The sequence below is a fragment of the Chinchilla lanigera genome, unplaced genomic scaffold (genome assembly GCF_000276665.1).
Source record: "Chinchilla lanigera isolate Chin_1 unplaced genomic scaffold, ChiLan1.0 scaffold00025, whole genome shotgun sequence".
Taxonomy (NCBI): Eukaryota; Metazoa; Chordata; class Mammalia; order Rodentia; family Chinchillidae; genus Chinchilla; species Chinchilla lanigera.
In genome coordinates, this window is record NW_004955426.1 from 25613626 (window position 1) to 25631292 (window position 17667).

A 17667-nucleotide genomic window follows, 5' to 3' on the forward strand; every position below is an offset into this window, starting at 1 on the left:
AAATATATCCAAAGAAAGACATTTTTTCAAGAACCAAGAATAGTTTCTCTTGTATTTTATTCGAGGAGGTATTACTTCAATGTAGTAGAATGTTTTAATAAGCAACTTGCCAAAATCATAGAAACTTGAAAGTGAGCCACCATTTAGAACTGTGACCCACAGAGATGCTTGCTCACACATCCCTTCAATGACAAGGTGACTCAGAATCTCCTTCTGAATCTTCTATGCAAATTGACTTCAAGGCCTTTCATCAACATACAAGGAAAATCAATCTTATTAATTTTCCACTTGGATTTTGACTCCAGCATCAGTTTAGCTTATGCACGTTACATACTGAAGTTGTCTCTGAATGAGCTCAGGTTGTTTCTAAAACCAGCTCACCTTGAAAGCAGAGAGATTTGTGTGCCTCCCCAAAATTATTCTTAAGTTTTTTTTCAGCATCATTTGGATAGATGAGTAAATTCCCAAGATGACTAATACAAAGGTTTCAGCAGACACTAAAATGTATAAGTTTTGTCATAGTTGTTAAACAGAAAATAAACCATATAAGTAATTTTTCTAACCCCTGGGCAGGTAGTCTCATATGGTTAATCGTGTAAAGAAATTAAGGTCTAGGAGAAATGACTGTCACAAGATCTTTTGTACAGTGACAGCTCTAGGCCAGAGTGGGTAGCATTTGGCAATGTCTGAGGACATTTTTTATTGTTATTAGAGGGAAGATACTACTAGAATCTACTGAATAGATGCCAAGAATGCTGTTAAGCATTCTGCGACATTCAAGGCAGCTACCCATAACAAAGAATGACCTTGCCCAAAATTTCAATACTGCTGAAGCTCAAAACTGTGCTAGGCTCAGGATTTTGAATTCCAATATCTTCAGTATCTTTTACTACAATCAATGATAATATTAATATGTGTCCTTATGTTTCCAGAAGCAAAAATGTGCGCATGCACTTCTCTTTGATAATGAAATAGTACCATTTTTTCAATGTCATTTTGCCACTTAAAAATCTCCCATTGCCTTAGGCTCCTTTACCCAAGGATACTAAATTGTTACAAAGTTGTTGCCTGGAGATGCACTTGACATCTTAAAAATCTAATTGGCAGGAAAATTGAAGCAACTTAAAATATGTGTGCTCTTTAGAGAGAGGTGCTTTTCCTACCCTGTATTATTAGATCTCAGAGACAGCTGGGGCCAGAACAACTGGAGCTTCCTGAACTATCATTTTGCCGAGTTGCTATCAAATTGTCCCTTCTCACTGCAAAACTGACAAAGAAGAGCAGAAAAACTAGTATAAAAGCCAACCACACGTGTCAAAAGTTGCTTCTGAACTGTAAATCCTGCCAATGGCTCCCTCATCATCAACCTAATTCAGTAGGAGGAGGAATGCACTTTCCTGGATATGTACTTGTGGTAATGAATGTATCTTAGCATGGAAACTGCAGGAGAATGTCAAGCCTAAAAGCATATTTTTCCATCTTGAATTTTTAAAATATGTAGCAGACAGTTGTCAAATTTTCTCAGAAAACTTACTGAATTTTGAAAGAATCCTTTTGTACAGTGATTTTGTTTTCCCCTTCCTTTCACAGCATGATTAACACCAATAAGCACACAGTGTTGTCTGCCTGTTACTGGGTTTTCTACATGTGTTTGTTAGCCTAGTCTGAGGCTTATTGTCTGGAAATGTTCCCAGAACCAAGCACAATTTTCTACCATAGAAAAGATTCTTTTTACTATTTTCCATGGTCAGTGAGTAGGTTACATTTGAATGGAAACAATAGATGTGCTTGGAAAACTTGGGGACAAAATTATGTTTTGAAGAAAGAAAGATGGCAGGAAAGGTTAGCATATTATTGTCCTGAAATATTGGAAAAGTCACTTCTGTGGTCTACAAGTCCAAATGTTAGTACCCAGCTGCAAACTATGTCTTGTACCATTCACTAAGTGTGCCTCTTTTGTAAAGCTCAAAGTTCAAAGATATCTTCCTATAACCTATGTACATGGATCCTGAGGCAAAATTTTATGAGGTACTACATCATGCTTCTTCTGTTCCTACTCTAAGTTCACACCACATTTTTAGTACGTTCTTATTAGTTGAAAGACTGGCTAACTCAAAAAAATAAATGAATAGACTCTTGTTTCTGTCCTTGGATAACATGAATAGGCTTTGAGCCCTGAGAAAAACTCCTTTAGCCAGCCCAAATTGAGAAAAAGTAGTATTCTTTAAAACCAAGCATAAATGTGATCTCAGTAACTATATTACTTTCTTCCCTTTGCTCAACCATAAATAAGTTCTGGTTTTTTAACAGAAGTCACACACAAAAGCTCCTATATATCACAAAGATAACCACACAGTGTTGGAACCAAGCAAAAAACTTCAGAACTTTCACATTACAAAAAAAAAATCCCTCAAGAAAAGTACTGAAAGACAACATGAGGTCCAGAGTAAGCTAAAAGAATATAAATGCAAGTACTAGGGAAATCTTGAATTTAGGTAAGAAATTACCATTTTGAGTATGTAAACATTTTCGAGACCATCTTTATCCTCAACTAAGAGATGAGACACTTCACATGTAATTCTTTTCTTTGGGAACAGGAAGAAGGACAAGTCATTTTACAGGTGTTGAGAGAAGATTATGCCGTGCTACTTACTTCCATTACTTCACTCTCACGCTTTTCAGTTTTTTCAACACACACACAAGCGTGCACATGTAAACACATGTATACATTTTTCAGTCTAAAACAGACTACCCAGGTTAGCCAGAGTAGTAAATGGTATACCATTGAGTATGGCATAGACATCAAAATGTCACTGCTCTTGGTTTATAGCATTAAGGAGCTTCTCTGTTGTCTTAGTTACTTCTTTTTTCACTGAAATGCAAAAATGGACACCAAGGTTTTATTCTGGCTCACAATTTATAGAGGGTTCAGTCCATAGCTGGCTGGCTCCAAGGCAGGGAAGCACGACAGAAGCACCTGGCAGAGGAGGCTTGTGTATGGGATGGCAGTCAGGAAGCAGACAGCAGTCAAGGAAGGAGGGAAGGACATAAACCCTTCCAGACCACGTCACCCGTGACCCACTTCCTCCCAGAAGACTTCACCTCCCAGCATCACATTTAGCTATGAAATCATCAGTGGACTAACCCTATAATCCAGTCACCTCCCTAATACCCACCTAACGAGGCTTTGGGGGGAACATCTAGATATAAACCACTATGCCCATCTTTATCAGACACACAGGTCCTTGGCCCCATCCTGTCTCTGGGCTTTTTTGGCCTTGAATGCATGGGAAGGGCTGAAGTTTAAGACTGCAGCAGCAGGGAGCTATGTGCGCATGCAAGGGTGTAACCTTCTCCTTCTGTCAAATAAGGCCAGAGAGAAATGCCTGGGGTTCCTTGCCTTGTTTGTGAATGGCAGCAGAGTCAGTCCCATTACATGACCCTTAAACAACTATCCAGTAAAAGTAAATGTGAAACAGGAATAAAATCAAGTTTCCAGGCTACTTAAACACTGATCCTTCTTATTTCCTTTAAATTCCCACACGGTGTTTGCTAAGAGTGAACTGTGCACTCCACCAAGTTTCTCTACAATCAGTTCCTTACAAGCTACTTATTACAAAGTATTTTGGAAAAACAGTCAATCTTAATTATGCTTTCCAAAAATGAACTACCAAAACGGAAATGTCTACATTCATAAATAGCTTTTGATAACATTATTGTGACACTTATTTTCTTGATTGGTTCATTTTTTAAAATTTTTCATTTTAAAGAGAAAAGAACAGAAACAAATTAAAAAATACAAAGACATAAGCAAAACAATGCAAAAACAATAAAAATGATACAGAAATTCAAACAAAGTGATAGGAAATTAACAATGGCTGTTGCATTGTTATCTTCAAGTTGGTTACTCAGATAACCAGGCATAGGCATGTAAGACTGACCAAACAACTGAGCAGTAACTGTTTCTTTCAATAAACCAATAGAAATTAGTAGTACAATTATCTGAGCTATCATATATATATACATAATTTTTCCCTTCCTTCTTTCTTTCTTCTTTTCCCTCATCCCAGTTATTCAGACTGGCTCATTTTTAACCTGACCTATCTCATTTTGGAGCCAGAGCTAAATAATATAGGTAACAGCTTCTGTGTTCAGTATTTGGACAACTAACAGTCATACAGTGAATTTGCTGTTTTCTTATGACCAGATACTTCCAAAGGGCAGCCTGTGCTTTTATCATGCACTGTGAAATCACAGGTTACAGTCTCACTGCCACATACTACTCTTTTTAGATAGGAAGTCACAACCTCTGACACAACTTGTGAGCTTTTCTTTCCATTAACAACAGAGGCCAAAGTAAGTAAGTGATGGGGAGGCAGGAAAAAGGAGTATTTTAAAACGAAAATTCACAATATTCTTGTGATTTTTATAAAACAAAACAAAAAAATCAATTACGGAGAGCAAATCTCTAGCTATTCTTGTTTATCTACTTTTAGTACTTGAAAATAAGTTAATTAGCAATATGCTACAATTCCAGATACGTGACCAAGATCCATATTTGTGCTCTTATGAACGAGGCCAACCAAATTTTAGTATCTGTAGGTGACACTTACAGTAATTTCTTCTAAAATTTTCCCATGTTATTCTGTGAAAATTTCATATTTCCAGCTTTTTATTGCTGTTGTTACACTGCAATTATCACGGAAGAAAACATTTCAGCAGCCAAATTGACAAGTTATAAGTGAAAATGTCCTTGTTTAGAGTGTTGTTAGTAAGTCGTTAAAAATTCAAGTTAAAGTTTAATTATATTAGGTCCACTCAAATAATGCCTACTACTTTTATCTCTTGACAGAAAAGATTTGGCTTTTATCACCTCACTCAACTAAGCATTTCTACTTTTCAGAATAGCCTTTGGTGATCTAAAGCTCAGGCACCCGAAGCTCTGTCTACCACGTCCCAACACTCAATACAAACATCTGGATCACAAACCATCAGTGGCATTCACTCAAACAAACCCAAGAAACCATGCCTACCCTGACAAAAAGGGTAACTAAACGATTCTTTGAAAATAGGCTGTTCTGCTATGCCATTTCTGCTTCTTTGTGCCCTGAGTCACTCGTGAAAACCCTGGGAAGGAAGTTGTAATATTTATATATCTTAAAGAATGAGCAACTCCTGGGCTGGGGATATAGTTCAGTGGCACAGCGCCTGCCTGGCAGGTGCAAGGTCCTGAGTCCGATTCCCAGCACCAAAAAAAGAAAAAAGAATGCATGACTTCTTTGACAAAGAACTGTGTTCTCTCATTTTTCTCTATTCACAACCTTTCAGTCCCCACCACCTTGGAGATTTTATACTTTTAATCAATTTCAGTGGTTGTAGGAAGGAACTTAAAATCACTGAGAACTAAAGTGGAATTGATTGTCATTGTGGTTCAGTTTGAAGACTTGCAATTTTCAGTAGGTAACTATGATATTATTCCTTCATTTCCCTCATTATCACAATGACCTGGGCTTTTGAATAGACATAGCTTCAACTGTTTCCATGAGGGAAAAAAAAAAAAAAAAAAAAAAAACAGCAAATATAAAGCATATGGAAAGCCTAATTCATACTAAAAGCTTTAAAACCAAACAAAAGAAGCAGCAGAAACAGCAGCCCTTAACAACCGGAACCTGGCTTGACTCTCAAAACTAGGCCATGATATTCTTCTGTTGGGCATAAACAATCTCTCAGAATATCAGCCTCAGACAAGATCAGTCTGAGATCATGATGAGTATGGTTTAAAAAGCTACATCTACTTTTTTTAAGCCCCCCAAAACAGGATCCTGTGCCATCCACAAATGACCAAACATCTAGCTATCTTGACCAAAATGAGTGACTGTAACTTAACCAATTCATTTAATCTTATTCTATCCTGTATGTTAAACTTATCAAGATATCCATTTATAGGCCTGTCCTTGCTTTATGACAGCATTGCATTTAGAGAGAATCACTACTTCCTTAAATCTTTCCCTATATCAGCCTGAACTCTACTTCTGTAAATCCTTTTAGGGGTCTTCCTATTGAGATGTCTCACGGTTCCCTGTGACTTGTGTTCTGTCTTGGCTGTAACAAGTAATAAACCCAGCATGCCCAACTACACTTTGTACCTGGGGCATCATTGGCTATAGATAATCATACAGCTGTTTAATTCTCTTGCTCCACAGTTTAAGTAAAGCAACCAAACAAACAAGAACAAAAACAAAAACACAAACAGGAGCCCTTCTTCTAGAATCAGAAGGAAGGAACTGGCCTAAAGGCGTCCTCTTCATGGCAGTAGAATATGACCTTGAGATATCTAGATCTGGTCCATTTGACTTCTTGAATCAGAAACTCTTCTTTGCTTACCTTAAGATAATTCATTTTATGGTCCATTGGAAATTCCTAGTAAATCTATGCCCTTAGTTGTTTAACTCTCTGCTTACCCAGTATCTCTGCATCTTGGACACTTGACACTTTTATTCTCCCTACATTCTTTCTGCCCACCTCTTAGTGTAGCTGTATATTCTAGCTATACACAGACTAGTTTCTCTTATATACTGAACTCAATTGTCCCAGCAATTCTCTGTAAAAATCCAGAGAAGTTTACCGAAGTGAATGAATGGTTAGGCAATGAATTTTTAGAAAAATCTCTCTCTTTTTCTTTCTCTGTCTTTGTCTCCCACAGACACACAATCAACACCTTGAATAGGCCTGACTTCATCATAGTTTATGCATCTTAGATTAGAATCCCCTCTAGTCTTTGACTCTCTTGACATAGGTAATGAAAGTTACCTGCCTACATTTGTTAGCACAACATCAGAAAGATAGAAGAAAAAGCTTTCAAGTGCACTTTTATTTCAAAAATTCTTGGGTGAAAGTTGTTAAAATGGACTTACAGATCACCCCTCCTCTTGTCCTACTCTAGTGAGAATCAGGCTAAAAGCACCCTCATACAGTCTCACAGTCAAGGTTGTTACAGAATCCTACCCTTCCTGCTCCTCCTTGGTCTCCCTTCCCTTCTCCCTCTCCTTCTCTTTCTCTCTCCTTCTCCCTTCCTCTCCTTCTCCCTTCCTCTTCTTCTCCTGCTCTTTTCCACCACCTCTTCCTCCCCTTCTCCTCCCCCGAGTAAATTCTTGAAATCAGCTCAGAGAGGCAAATGGGATGCAAAGTACTATAATGTCAATTGGCTTTTGTAGAAGACACTGAGTCTGGAACTTGATAAACTTGATGTGTTCCATGGTAATATATATATATATGTATATTAAGCTCAGTGGAACACAGAATTCCTTCAAAGCTGCTTGGCTATGATTATCAACCCAAATAACCCTAGGATTAAGTTAAATAGCATGAAAGAGAATGCCAATAGCCGGGGGATGTTGTTTTGAAATTACTGATAGACAGCTCTACTTGAGTGAAAACCAAGCATATCCTAAGGAAAATGGAGTCATAGCTGCAATGCAAGGAAAACCTCACTGAGCCCGAGGATTAGGGCACCTATAAAACTTGATGTGGAGGCTCTCCAAACTTAGCAAACCTGGATTGATGTGCTGCTTGTCTAGGGATATGAGCAATCCTCAAAGTGAGGTTCCCTGAGCCTGTTAAAAATGAAGAACTTGAGTCACAGAGTATTGAATCAGAATCTATGGGGGTGGCATCCAAGAATTTGCATTTTAACAAAGTTTCCAAGAGCATGTTCCAGGTTGCCTGGGCCTGGACTGAGAAAAGAACTGCTTTCTGGAGATTCCTTTCAGCTTATAAACCAAACCCTCTTCCTGTGGTTCAAAGACTTAGATTCTGAACTGAACCAATTACTGGCTTACAGTACCACCTGATGAAACTATTTACCCCTTCTGAACTTCAGTTTCTTAAACTGAAAATTGGGAATAACATCTATCAACATGTTTCATATGAATCTTATAATGGAAGCTTCTTGTGAACAGTAACTATTCAGATACTAGCTTTTCAGAATATTCTTGATATTCCTCTCTTTAGGCATATATAGCTTTTCCCTTCTACTGCATAGAAAATCTGATAACAGCTGGTCTGTTTGTTTGCTAATCTATCTGGAGTCTTGGCTAGGAGCGGGAGAGGTGAGCCAAAGAGATGCTCTTCATAGAGGTCAGTGGGGGTCTCATCTCACTCTATAGTTCACATAGAGCTGTTGGGAAACCCAGCCTTGTGGTGAGGCTTTTCTTGCCTCCCTAAAGCTTCTAAAATGTCCGGCATTTCAGTGGAAAACTTCCAAAAAGAAGAGTATGTAGGAGAGCAGGGGGTTGTAAGGTGGTTGCAACCCTACTATCTGGGGGGAAAAAGTCCATTGGATTAGTGACATAGAAAGAGAGTCCAGGAAAGGTAGGCCCAGCACAAAACCTATGGCTTGCTACTCAAGCTTTGCCTCTATTCCTTCTAACCAGGGGAGTTTCATAATCTTCCCTTTCACTTTGCTCGGACTCATCTCATGTTGTGCTGACATCACTCTGCTACAGCCAACCCTGACTTCAACATTTTCTACATCTCTGCTTTGCTCCTGCTACTTCTTCAGTAGGGGAAACCACTTGGCCTAATCTGCTTATCGCAATTCCATTCTTTGTTCAAAGACAACCAAAATCTTTTCCGGTACCACTCTCCTAAAACTCACCACATTCTTTGATCTCTCTTTTACCTTTCATATCCCTATAATTCTCTCATTTTTCTCCCAGTTGTATCTGTGTTGTGCATGTTCTCATCTTTTCAAGCCTACTTGATATTTGATACAAACAATGGCATTTTATCAATTATAATATGCCTCACAACACGTACTGCAGAGACCCATGCATAGAAGCCATTCAATAGATAAGTTCTGCATTGAACATACTGCCAGTTTGGTCAAGATATTGCCATTTAAATAAGATGAAGTAACGGAAGGGGACTAAAAGTTGGAAGGAGCAGTGAGGGATGGGAGGGGGAAGGTAGAGGATGAGAAAAGAATTAAGATGTCTTATATACATGCACCAACTCCCCAATATAAATGTGATCATTATGTACTGATAACATGCACTAATAACTTCTTTTTAAATCTCTGAAAAAGAAAACAAAGTTACAGCCACCTCTTTGGAGTCTTGCAAATAGCGTGGAGATAATATGGGGTGGTGGTTCTAGCACTCCATATCCGAGGCCACATTCTTGGAAGTACAGTGTCTAGCATGGACAATATATCCAAACATGTTGGTTTTTTGGATAAATAAGCAAATAGAGTAATATTGATTTAAATCATGAATCTATCTTTTCTTAATTGTGTTAGGCAGGTTGCATAACATTTCTAAGGCTCCCTTTTAAGATGAAATGGCAATAATACCTATGCTTGGGAAATCACATGAATATTAAATCAAATGATACATAGAAAACAGTAAAATATTTGTGTTATTCTTTTGCTATTTTGTAAATGGTTGTCTGTTAATGTTTTCCTTCTTTTATTTCTAAAATAAAAGAAATTTAAAAAGAAAAAAGCAAAATACATAATGAAGAGCACTTAAAAATAGCTAGCAATAATTACATATTACTATTATTATCATAATCCAAATTGTTTACCTATATAAACATTATCTAAGTTAAGTAACATTAGTTTACTTGCAAAGGTATATTGCTTCCTAAAAATTCTGACAAGTGACATGCTTGCTTTTCATGAACTAAAAAAAGTAACAAACATATAACTTAATAACTCTCCCCAAATTAAGGAAAGACTTGACTCAAATGGCACACCTTCTTTTAAAGAATGTGTGAATTCTGTGGGAGTGAGGTGTAAAAGCTGGTGTTTGAAAAATACATTAAAAATAGATCTTTAAGAAATAAAAATCTGTGTCTTCTGGCATTGCTAAAATACAGAAAACACATCTGCAGTATTTGGAATGAATGGCCAGATTGAAAACTATGGCACCTAAATCCAAGCTGGATTTAGTTTCCTGAAAACCACCCACAATTTCAAACACTATTTTCTAAATACATATGTGCAGAATTTTTTGTTAACCCAAATATTAGAAGTGATTTTTAAAATTATAGAGAAACAAGCTAGTCAGATGTGGATTCTAGCTCAAACTCCAAATTTTGCAGATGAGAATACTTAAGACCCAGAGAAATCTTAAAATCACCCTAGTGCTTTTTTCTTAGGTGGCACAAGAGAGCTCATTATATCTTGTGTTCTCACCATGAGAATTTCTGAATGAATGTTTTGGCCCAAAAGCCTGGAGCACAGTGGCAGAATCATCCTCATTTTTAGATTTATTCACTTAGTAAACTAAATGCTAGGGAGTCAAGTGCCCCTTCTCCGCTTGTTCAGAGGTAAGTAACTTGCTTCTGCAAGGCAGGCCCAAGGTCTAACGAGACCTTTTCCAGACCTTTTCTGGAAAGCTGGAATGTGTGTAAATAAATAAATAAATAAATAAATAAAAAACAAAAATAAAAAGAGTTTCACATTAATGCCATCCTTGAGGCAGAGCTTTGAAATGGTTGAAAACAAAGTCTTTCCAGTTCTTTTGAGACTAAACTCCACGGAAGAACACATATAGCATAAACATAATGGCAAGGTGCAGATATATGTGGACATCATTGGAAAATAGCTTGCATAACCCTAGAGAGGAAAAGGTGATCCTATCTGTAGATCTTCATTTCTATTTTTTAAATTCTCTCTCTTCCCCCTCATTTCTTTTTTTCTTTTCAATGATAAAGCTCTATTATTTCACACATATAAACCAGTCAAGTGAAAAGTTCTGAATTAGAACAGGAGGCTGAGGAAATTTCTTCAAGATTAATTCCACACGCTCTTAATAAGTGTTATCTCGGGGTAAGGGGATGACCAGAAAAAACTGTGTGAGTTAAATTTAAAATTTCCACTAAATTACTTGTTAGTGCACCTTTTATAGGCTAACATTCAGGTAGATTCTTAGAAGAGTTGCACAAAATATAATCTTAAGCATTTTTCTAACTTTGATTTTTCCCTCATAAGTCCTACTTTAGTATGCGAGAGCACGAATAACCACAAAGCATTTAACTACAACTTGCAAATTCCCAAGCACATAAAATGCCATAAAAGAGAAAATTGAAAGCCAGTTATTCCTTGAATGTATTCTTGGTTCTTCCAAAGATGGGTCCCTACCTCGGGAGAAGCAGGGAATAGTTTGTAGTCAAAATGAAAAGCAGGCTTGTCATATGGGTAAGTGTTTTCAAAACAAAAGAACTACACAATGAAAAGGTGAGACTGGGAGAAGCCATAGGAAAGCATGTGTCATGCTCAATACTGAAAAATTAAAAATGAGATTCCTTGCTTCCCAGCACAGAAAGAATGGAGGAAGTTGGAGATGGTTCATCCCTTATCTGTCTCCTTCTTCTATCACACCTCTTGTGGGCCCCCTAAGGGATTCCTCAAAATGTGCAGGCTCTACAGCGTACAGTTAAAAATAACAGATTCTTACGTGTACATGATTTCCTCATTTTCTAATTTCGAGAGGGAGGGGGTAAATTATTATTTACCAGAATAATTAGTGTTTGTAGAAAGTGAGGCTATTAAATTAGAGACCTCAGTTAATGAATGCTTGGATTTGACGAGCTGGCTTCAAGCTGAGGAAGGCCAGAAACAGTGAACAACCATACACAAGAACCTAGAGGAGACTGGGGGGTCCCCACAGTAGTCTGAGTGTGGGGAAATTTGTCCCAAAGATGATGAAATAAAAGAATAGGAGGAACAGAAGATTTAATCAAATGATGGAAGGCAGAGGTACAAGGCAGTGTACATAATATCCAGGAAGATATTTTAGAAGTCCAATTAATTTTTTGAATTATGTGTACTACAGTGATTAGAAAACTTTCTACCTCAGATCTTATGCAAAGTCTGTAAGAATTAGTCGGAAGCAAGTTCCATGTCTCAAAATAGAAAAAGGAAAAATCACATGGGACAACTGACCCCAGAATGATGCAATCTGGCAATATGGGGCTTAAATGATAATATTGGAAATCTCAACATTGGCACAAACTACAGAGAGGACCTTGTACTTGTACAATGCATACAATGAAGCGTTGAAGACTTTATACAAATCTCAAGGAACAAAGGGATTCCAGCTCAAACCTGCAAAACAAAAGAAGCTGAGACTTTGCAAAGAATCCTCACACTGCAATGTCTTGTTACACTCACTACTTCCAAAGGCTGATAACCTTAATGAGCTGGTTTATAGTCCTAGTAATAAATTAGCCACATCTTCTTTGATGGGTAACCAACTTTAAATTCAGCATGGCCCTGACTGCATAGCCCACATTTCCTCCCCAATCCCTGTCTTTGTTTCCTGCTTCTGTGAATGCCTCTTTCATTCCACTTCTCAGTAAGAAATCTATCCTTACCTTCTGCCCTTATTCATACCTCAAAGCTAACTCATCACTAAACCATCCTAAATTTGCCCATTACCACTTTCTCAGTTTCCTCACTTCAGCAGGCTAGCTTGCATTAGCTTGCTGGAGCCATTCTAAGCATCTCCTGACCACTTACTTTCTCTACTCCACCTATCTTCCAAGGTGCGTCAATTATAATCGAAACTGTAGACCTGGTCAAGTCACTCAACGGCTAAACACCATTATTTAGCTCCCATTACTCACAGGATGAAGTTCTCTGTAGCCTGGATAAAAGATTTTTTGCACACATACTCTTATATCCTGCTGCAAGTTTCATTTCTTGTCATTCCTCACCTTGTGCATCGTGGTCTGAGGCCACCCGTACTATTTTCACTGATAAATATTTTCTCCTCTACTTGACTTTTCTTACAAAGGCCTAACTCTTGCAAAACATCCATGCTTCTTACTATAATTCAAGTTATCAATAAAAGGTAAAAATAAAATATTTGATAAAAGTTCATGTCCTCTCTTCACATACTGTTCATATTATTTAATATTCTTAACATCTGGTAATCCAAGTAACTTTGTTGAAGATAACAATATGTAATATAATAGCCATTGTTAATTCACTATTATCTTGTTTTGAAATTCTCTATCATTTTTATTGTGTTTGTGTTATTTTATTTTTATCTTTGTTGTTATTTTATCATTTTTCTCTTTAAAATATTTTAATTCAATAGAATAAATACTATGCATGATTCTCCATGTTGTGTCACATTTGTAGGAAAGAGCTATGGAGATCTTTGTAACTGCTCAAATTATACCTTGCTGGGAAATTCTTCTCTCCATGATTGGCAAGGTTTGACCAATGGAATGCCCATTTTCTGGAGGGCAATACATTCCAGTAAGCTACAGGCACAGGTTACGCCTAGAGAATGGAGCCCACTTAGTGTTTTCCTTGGATTCCATTTTCATGTTAAGGGCCTTAGGCAGAACATTGCACTTTTCTGAACTCATTTGTAAATCTGTAAGACATATCTACTTTCCAAGATTGTTATGCATAATAAATGGCATTAGGCATGTAAAAACTACTCTTCATACGATTGAGAATGGTTTTTTAATCTTTAAGCACTGCATATATGTGCTGTAAGGAAAGAATCAGACCTAGAATAAAAATACAGAAGTTCTAGGCTTGATCTGTGTTCCACAAAACTATGTTGAAGTCCGATTTCCATACCTGTGAGTGTGATACTACCTGGAGATAGGGTCTCTACAGATGCGATCAAGTCTAGGATGAGGTCATTAGAGAGGACTGTAAGCCAGTATGATTGGCGTCCTTATAAAAAGGAAAAAGGAGAAGGCAAAGACACACAGGAAAAAGGCCATGTAAAGAAGAAAAAAGATAAGGAGTGATACAGGTATACGCCAAGCATCGTCCAATATGAATCACCAGCTATCACCAGAATCTAAGTGAGAAGCATAGTTCTACTTCGGAATCTTCAGGCGCCAACTCCGCTGTTACCTGACTTCCAGTCTCCGTAACTGTGAGATAATATATATCTATTATTTTAAGACATTCAGTTTGTGGTACTTTATTATGACAGCCCAAGGAGCTAATACACAAAAATATAAATTTTAACTCTATACTTACTAACTGCATGGATTTGAGATAAACTGTATGACCTGATATTTTAAGGCACTTACCTTTCTGTGATTGTTTCTCTGAGGCCACTTGCCACACCTTTGACCACAGTGCTAGCTTTGGGGGTCAGCACCACCTGAGATATAAAAAATGAGCCCTTCTTTCTTCTTTCAGTGATGGATGCCTGAAGAAACTGGATCAGCTTTTCAGGGTCCGTGGTGTTGGCCCAGGGTGCTGGCATCATCTGCCCAGGCCAGAGAAAGGGCACTTCCAGAGCCACTGGACTGTGGTAGAAGACTAGCACTTGGTAGTCCTTCTCCCACAGGTACTTTAAACTAACTTCCTGGGCAAAAATTGCTGGGCACATTTTGTTTCCATAGATATCCTTCAGCATTTGGACAAGTTTTTCATGGTGATATTTCTGCATGCCGTAAAAATGATTGAAGTCCAAGAATACCACCTCCTTATGGTGATCCGTGAGGAATGCATTGATCTCCTCAAGACCTTCATTGACTTTGGCACTGAACAAACCATGAGCAAAGTAGAGTTCATTGTCAGGGTCTCTGGGCTTGGTAGAAATTCGAAGATCAAAATAACGGATTCCAGCTCCTAGCTGACCAGTAAAGTTCATTGTCTGAGTGGCCAACCATTTCCGCATCAGCTTCTTGGCTACAGTTCCAAATACAGAAACAAAATTCTGGACAGTTTCTGGCTGTTCGGGACCTACTGGAGAGGCTTCATCAATGTAGAAGCTGAAGGAATCATGGGACCCTAGGAAAATAACAAGGCATAGAGTGGTTACTGCCAAGTCTTTCATCCTGTGCAACTTCTTCCCCTCTTGCAATGCCCACAATTTCCTTCAGATAAGCTAAAAGAAATACTGGGCTGTAGTAGTTAATTCTACCATCTTCACGTATCCTTTTTGTCACCTAGTAAAGGACAGAGAGCCCTTCAGTCAACCAAATTGTTTGTAAAATAATAACATTTTCTTTACATCAATATTTAAAAATTCAAATAATGATTTCCTCCAGTGAACCAAGAATTCAATGCACTTTCTAAGTTTGGATTTTGTACACATGGCACACGTGATCATTGATAAAGAAATAGGTAGAAGAACTCGTTAGTTTTCAGATCCTTTGTCTGTATTCTCACCTTTTCTATTCATTTTTAGTTGATTTTGATCCTCTATGGATTGCCTTAATGAATAATTTAAATTCAGGCAGGTAATCTATATGAATTGTTGCTTCCTACACTTTTCTTAAAAATGAAGTTACATATCTCCATTTTTCTCATTTAAAAATTAACAAATGTTCATTATAAAAATACAGTATGAAAGAAATATGCAATGAGAAGCAAAATTTCTAGAAATAATACTGGAACTTGGTTGCTTATACTCTTTGAAATTTTATTTCTCTCTGACCGTAATATGTGATACAATTATAACTTGTTTATTTTTACAAAAATGCACCTTGTACACTTTGGAAAGGAAGTATAAGACAAGAGATCACAATGCTGATATATTTTACTTCATGCTCGACCTTATGTGTGAGCAATTGTGAACTTAGAAGAGACCAAGCACTTTTTACATATTGAAAAAACAAAATATTTTTCTTGCAATTTCACATAACTTACAGCATTTAAAAATTAAACTAATAACTACTTTATTGACAGATATTTCTTTCAATAGCAAAAGTTCCTAGATGTGGCTTCTGAATTTAGAAGAATTTCTTACTCAGAAGAACAAGGACTATGTATTTATTTTTGGCAGTGGTAAGTCTCAATGCTCCATAAACGTTGCAATGAACATGTGTATGATTTACTTATAAGTGCAGTATGCCACTTAAAATATAATTGGAACCCAATAAAGAAAAATTATTTCAAGGTTGAGTTTTGCTTTTCAAATCTTTATTTAATTCTTGGGCATGACTTCCTGCATGGCTCAAATTTAATGAATATATTCTGGATCCTTTAAAGGATCCCTTGGAAGGGCCAGATACACTTCAAATTCTGACATGAATGCATAAATAAATCTTGTTTTTTCCCTTGATAATATGTCTATTCCTAGTTAATTTACTGACCCTTAATCACTAGACTCAAGATGGGAAAAGAAAATTTTACTTCCCAACACGGTCAGCAGGGAGCAGCCCTAGCAGCTAAAGGCTTCAGTTCTATAATCGAGGAAGAATGTTTCAACAACTAGCAAATAGCAAGCCTTAGGCTTAAAAAAGATTGCAATTTTGGTCAACACTTCGCACCCTGGTGAGATCATAAACACAATACTTGGCAAATTCCTGATTTATAGGAATTGCTACAGAAATTTAGCGTAAGATGACTATATTTGTGATAATTTCATGCAAAAATACAAAATTCTTCTGTCTGGTAAATTATATTTAATGAGTTATTAAATGACTTGATTGTATCTGATATGAAGTGACACATAGGCATTAAAATATATTTGAAACAGTAGGTACTAGTGTAATTTAGACTTTATGAGTAAATGAATATTTATTTCGATTCCCTGTGTAAATGGGTATAGTGGCTTGAGATAATTACATCACTCTAATTAAAAGTCCCCATTAATTGAAATTAATTTAGCTCCTCTGTATGGAAAACTAGATCTACTACTATTCTCTTCTGCAAATGTTTGCTTCAGGTATAGTGGTCCACTTCATGGTAAGCAATTTTTCTGATTCTTTAATTCATTCATCATCCATTCATTCATTACTATAATATGCAGAAGACAAGATTTGTTCCCATCCTCATGAATTATGGCTTACTATGTAATACACAAAGGTAAATAGTTACAGTACAGTTTGGCAACCAATTTTTAGGATGTGTTGGAATAGCAAGCAGAAAATGTGTGATGATTGATTATCAATGGTTTATACAAATAATTTGAAAAGACCTAGAATAAATGGGAAAGAAGCCTCGCTCTTTGGAGTAAAGGACGAAAGACTCTGGGAGTCACGCAAGTCATAGGGAATGAGTACATCAGTGGATGAGTTTGCCTTCATTTCTCACTTCAGCCTTGTCAAACACTGTATCTTGCCCTCCAGCGGTTCATAATTTGGGTAGGGAGACTGGGTGTAGACACAAAGAATGAATATTTGTGTCAGACAGCATTTATTTATTCTTTCAACAGATATATATTTCACCAAGTTTCTTTAAGGAGTTTAAGATTGGGCATTGTGCAGTAAAAATAATCCAATTGGGCATAGAAGGAATATATTAACACGTCCATTTTTATTTATGTATTTATTTTAAAATAGGAAAACTAGGCTTTTGCAACATTTCACACAGGTGCTGACACTATTATCCTTAAGGTAGCTAATGCCACATTCAGTTTTCAGGGCTCAGAACACACTTCTTCAAGACATGGCATATTTAAAGTCATTGATGTATTTATTTTTCATCTTTCTGTGTGATGGCTGGACAAAAAGGACTCGTCTGACCTGTCTCACCCAAAAGTAGATCTCAAGGTTCTTACGTGACAGGGGTCCTATCCCATATCCTGGGGAGGAATGTCTTAGAGAGTCACCAAAGAGACTCTGAACAAAAAAGACTTTGTTGTGTCTCCCGTGTTCCCCAGTTTAACACCATTACATCAGACTTCTTTTTTTTTTTTTTTTTTTTTTTTTTTTTTATATATGGAACTT

The 17667-nt window shown here is 37.0% G+C and overlaps 1 protein-coding gene across 1 annotated transcript in view; it reads right to left on the bottom strand.

The window, feature by feature from the left end:
- Positions 1-17667, bottom strand: part of Plcxd3 (phosphatidylinositol-specific phospholipase C, X domain containing 3) — a 156718-nt gene that overhangs the window by 50404 nt on the left and 88647 nt on the right. Inside the window, exon 2 of the mRNA XM_005386247.2 lies at positions 14074-14782. Coding sequence (XP_005386304.1) covers positions 14074-14782 — 709 coding nt within the window. The remainder of the gene's footprint in view (positions 1-14073; positions 14783-17667) is intronic.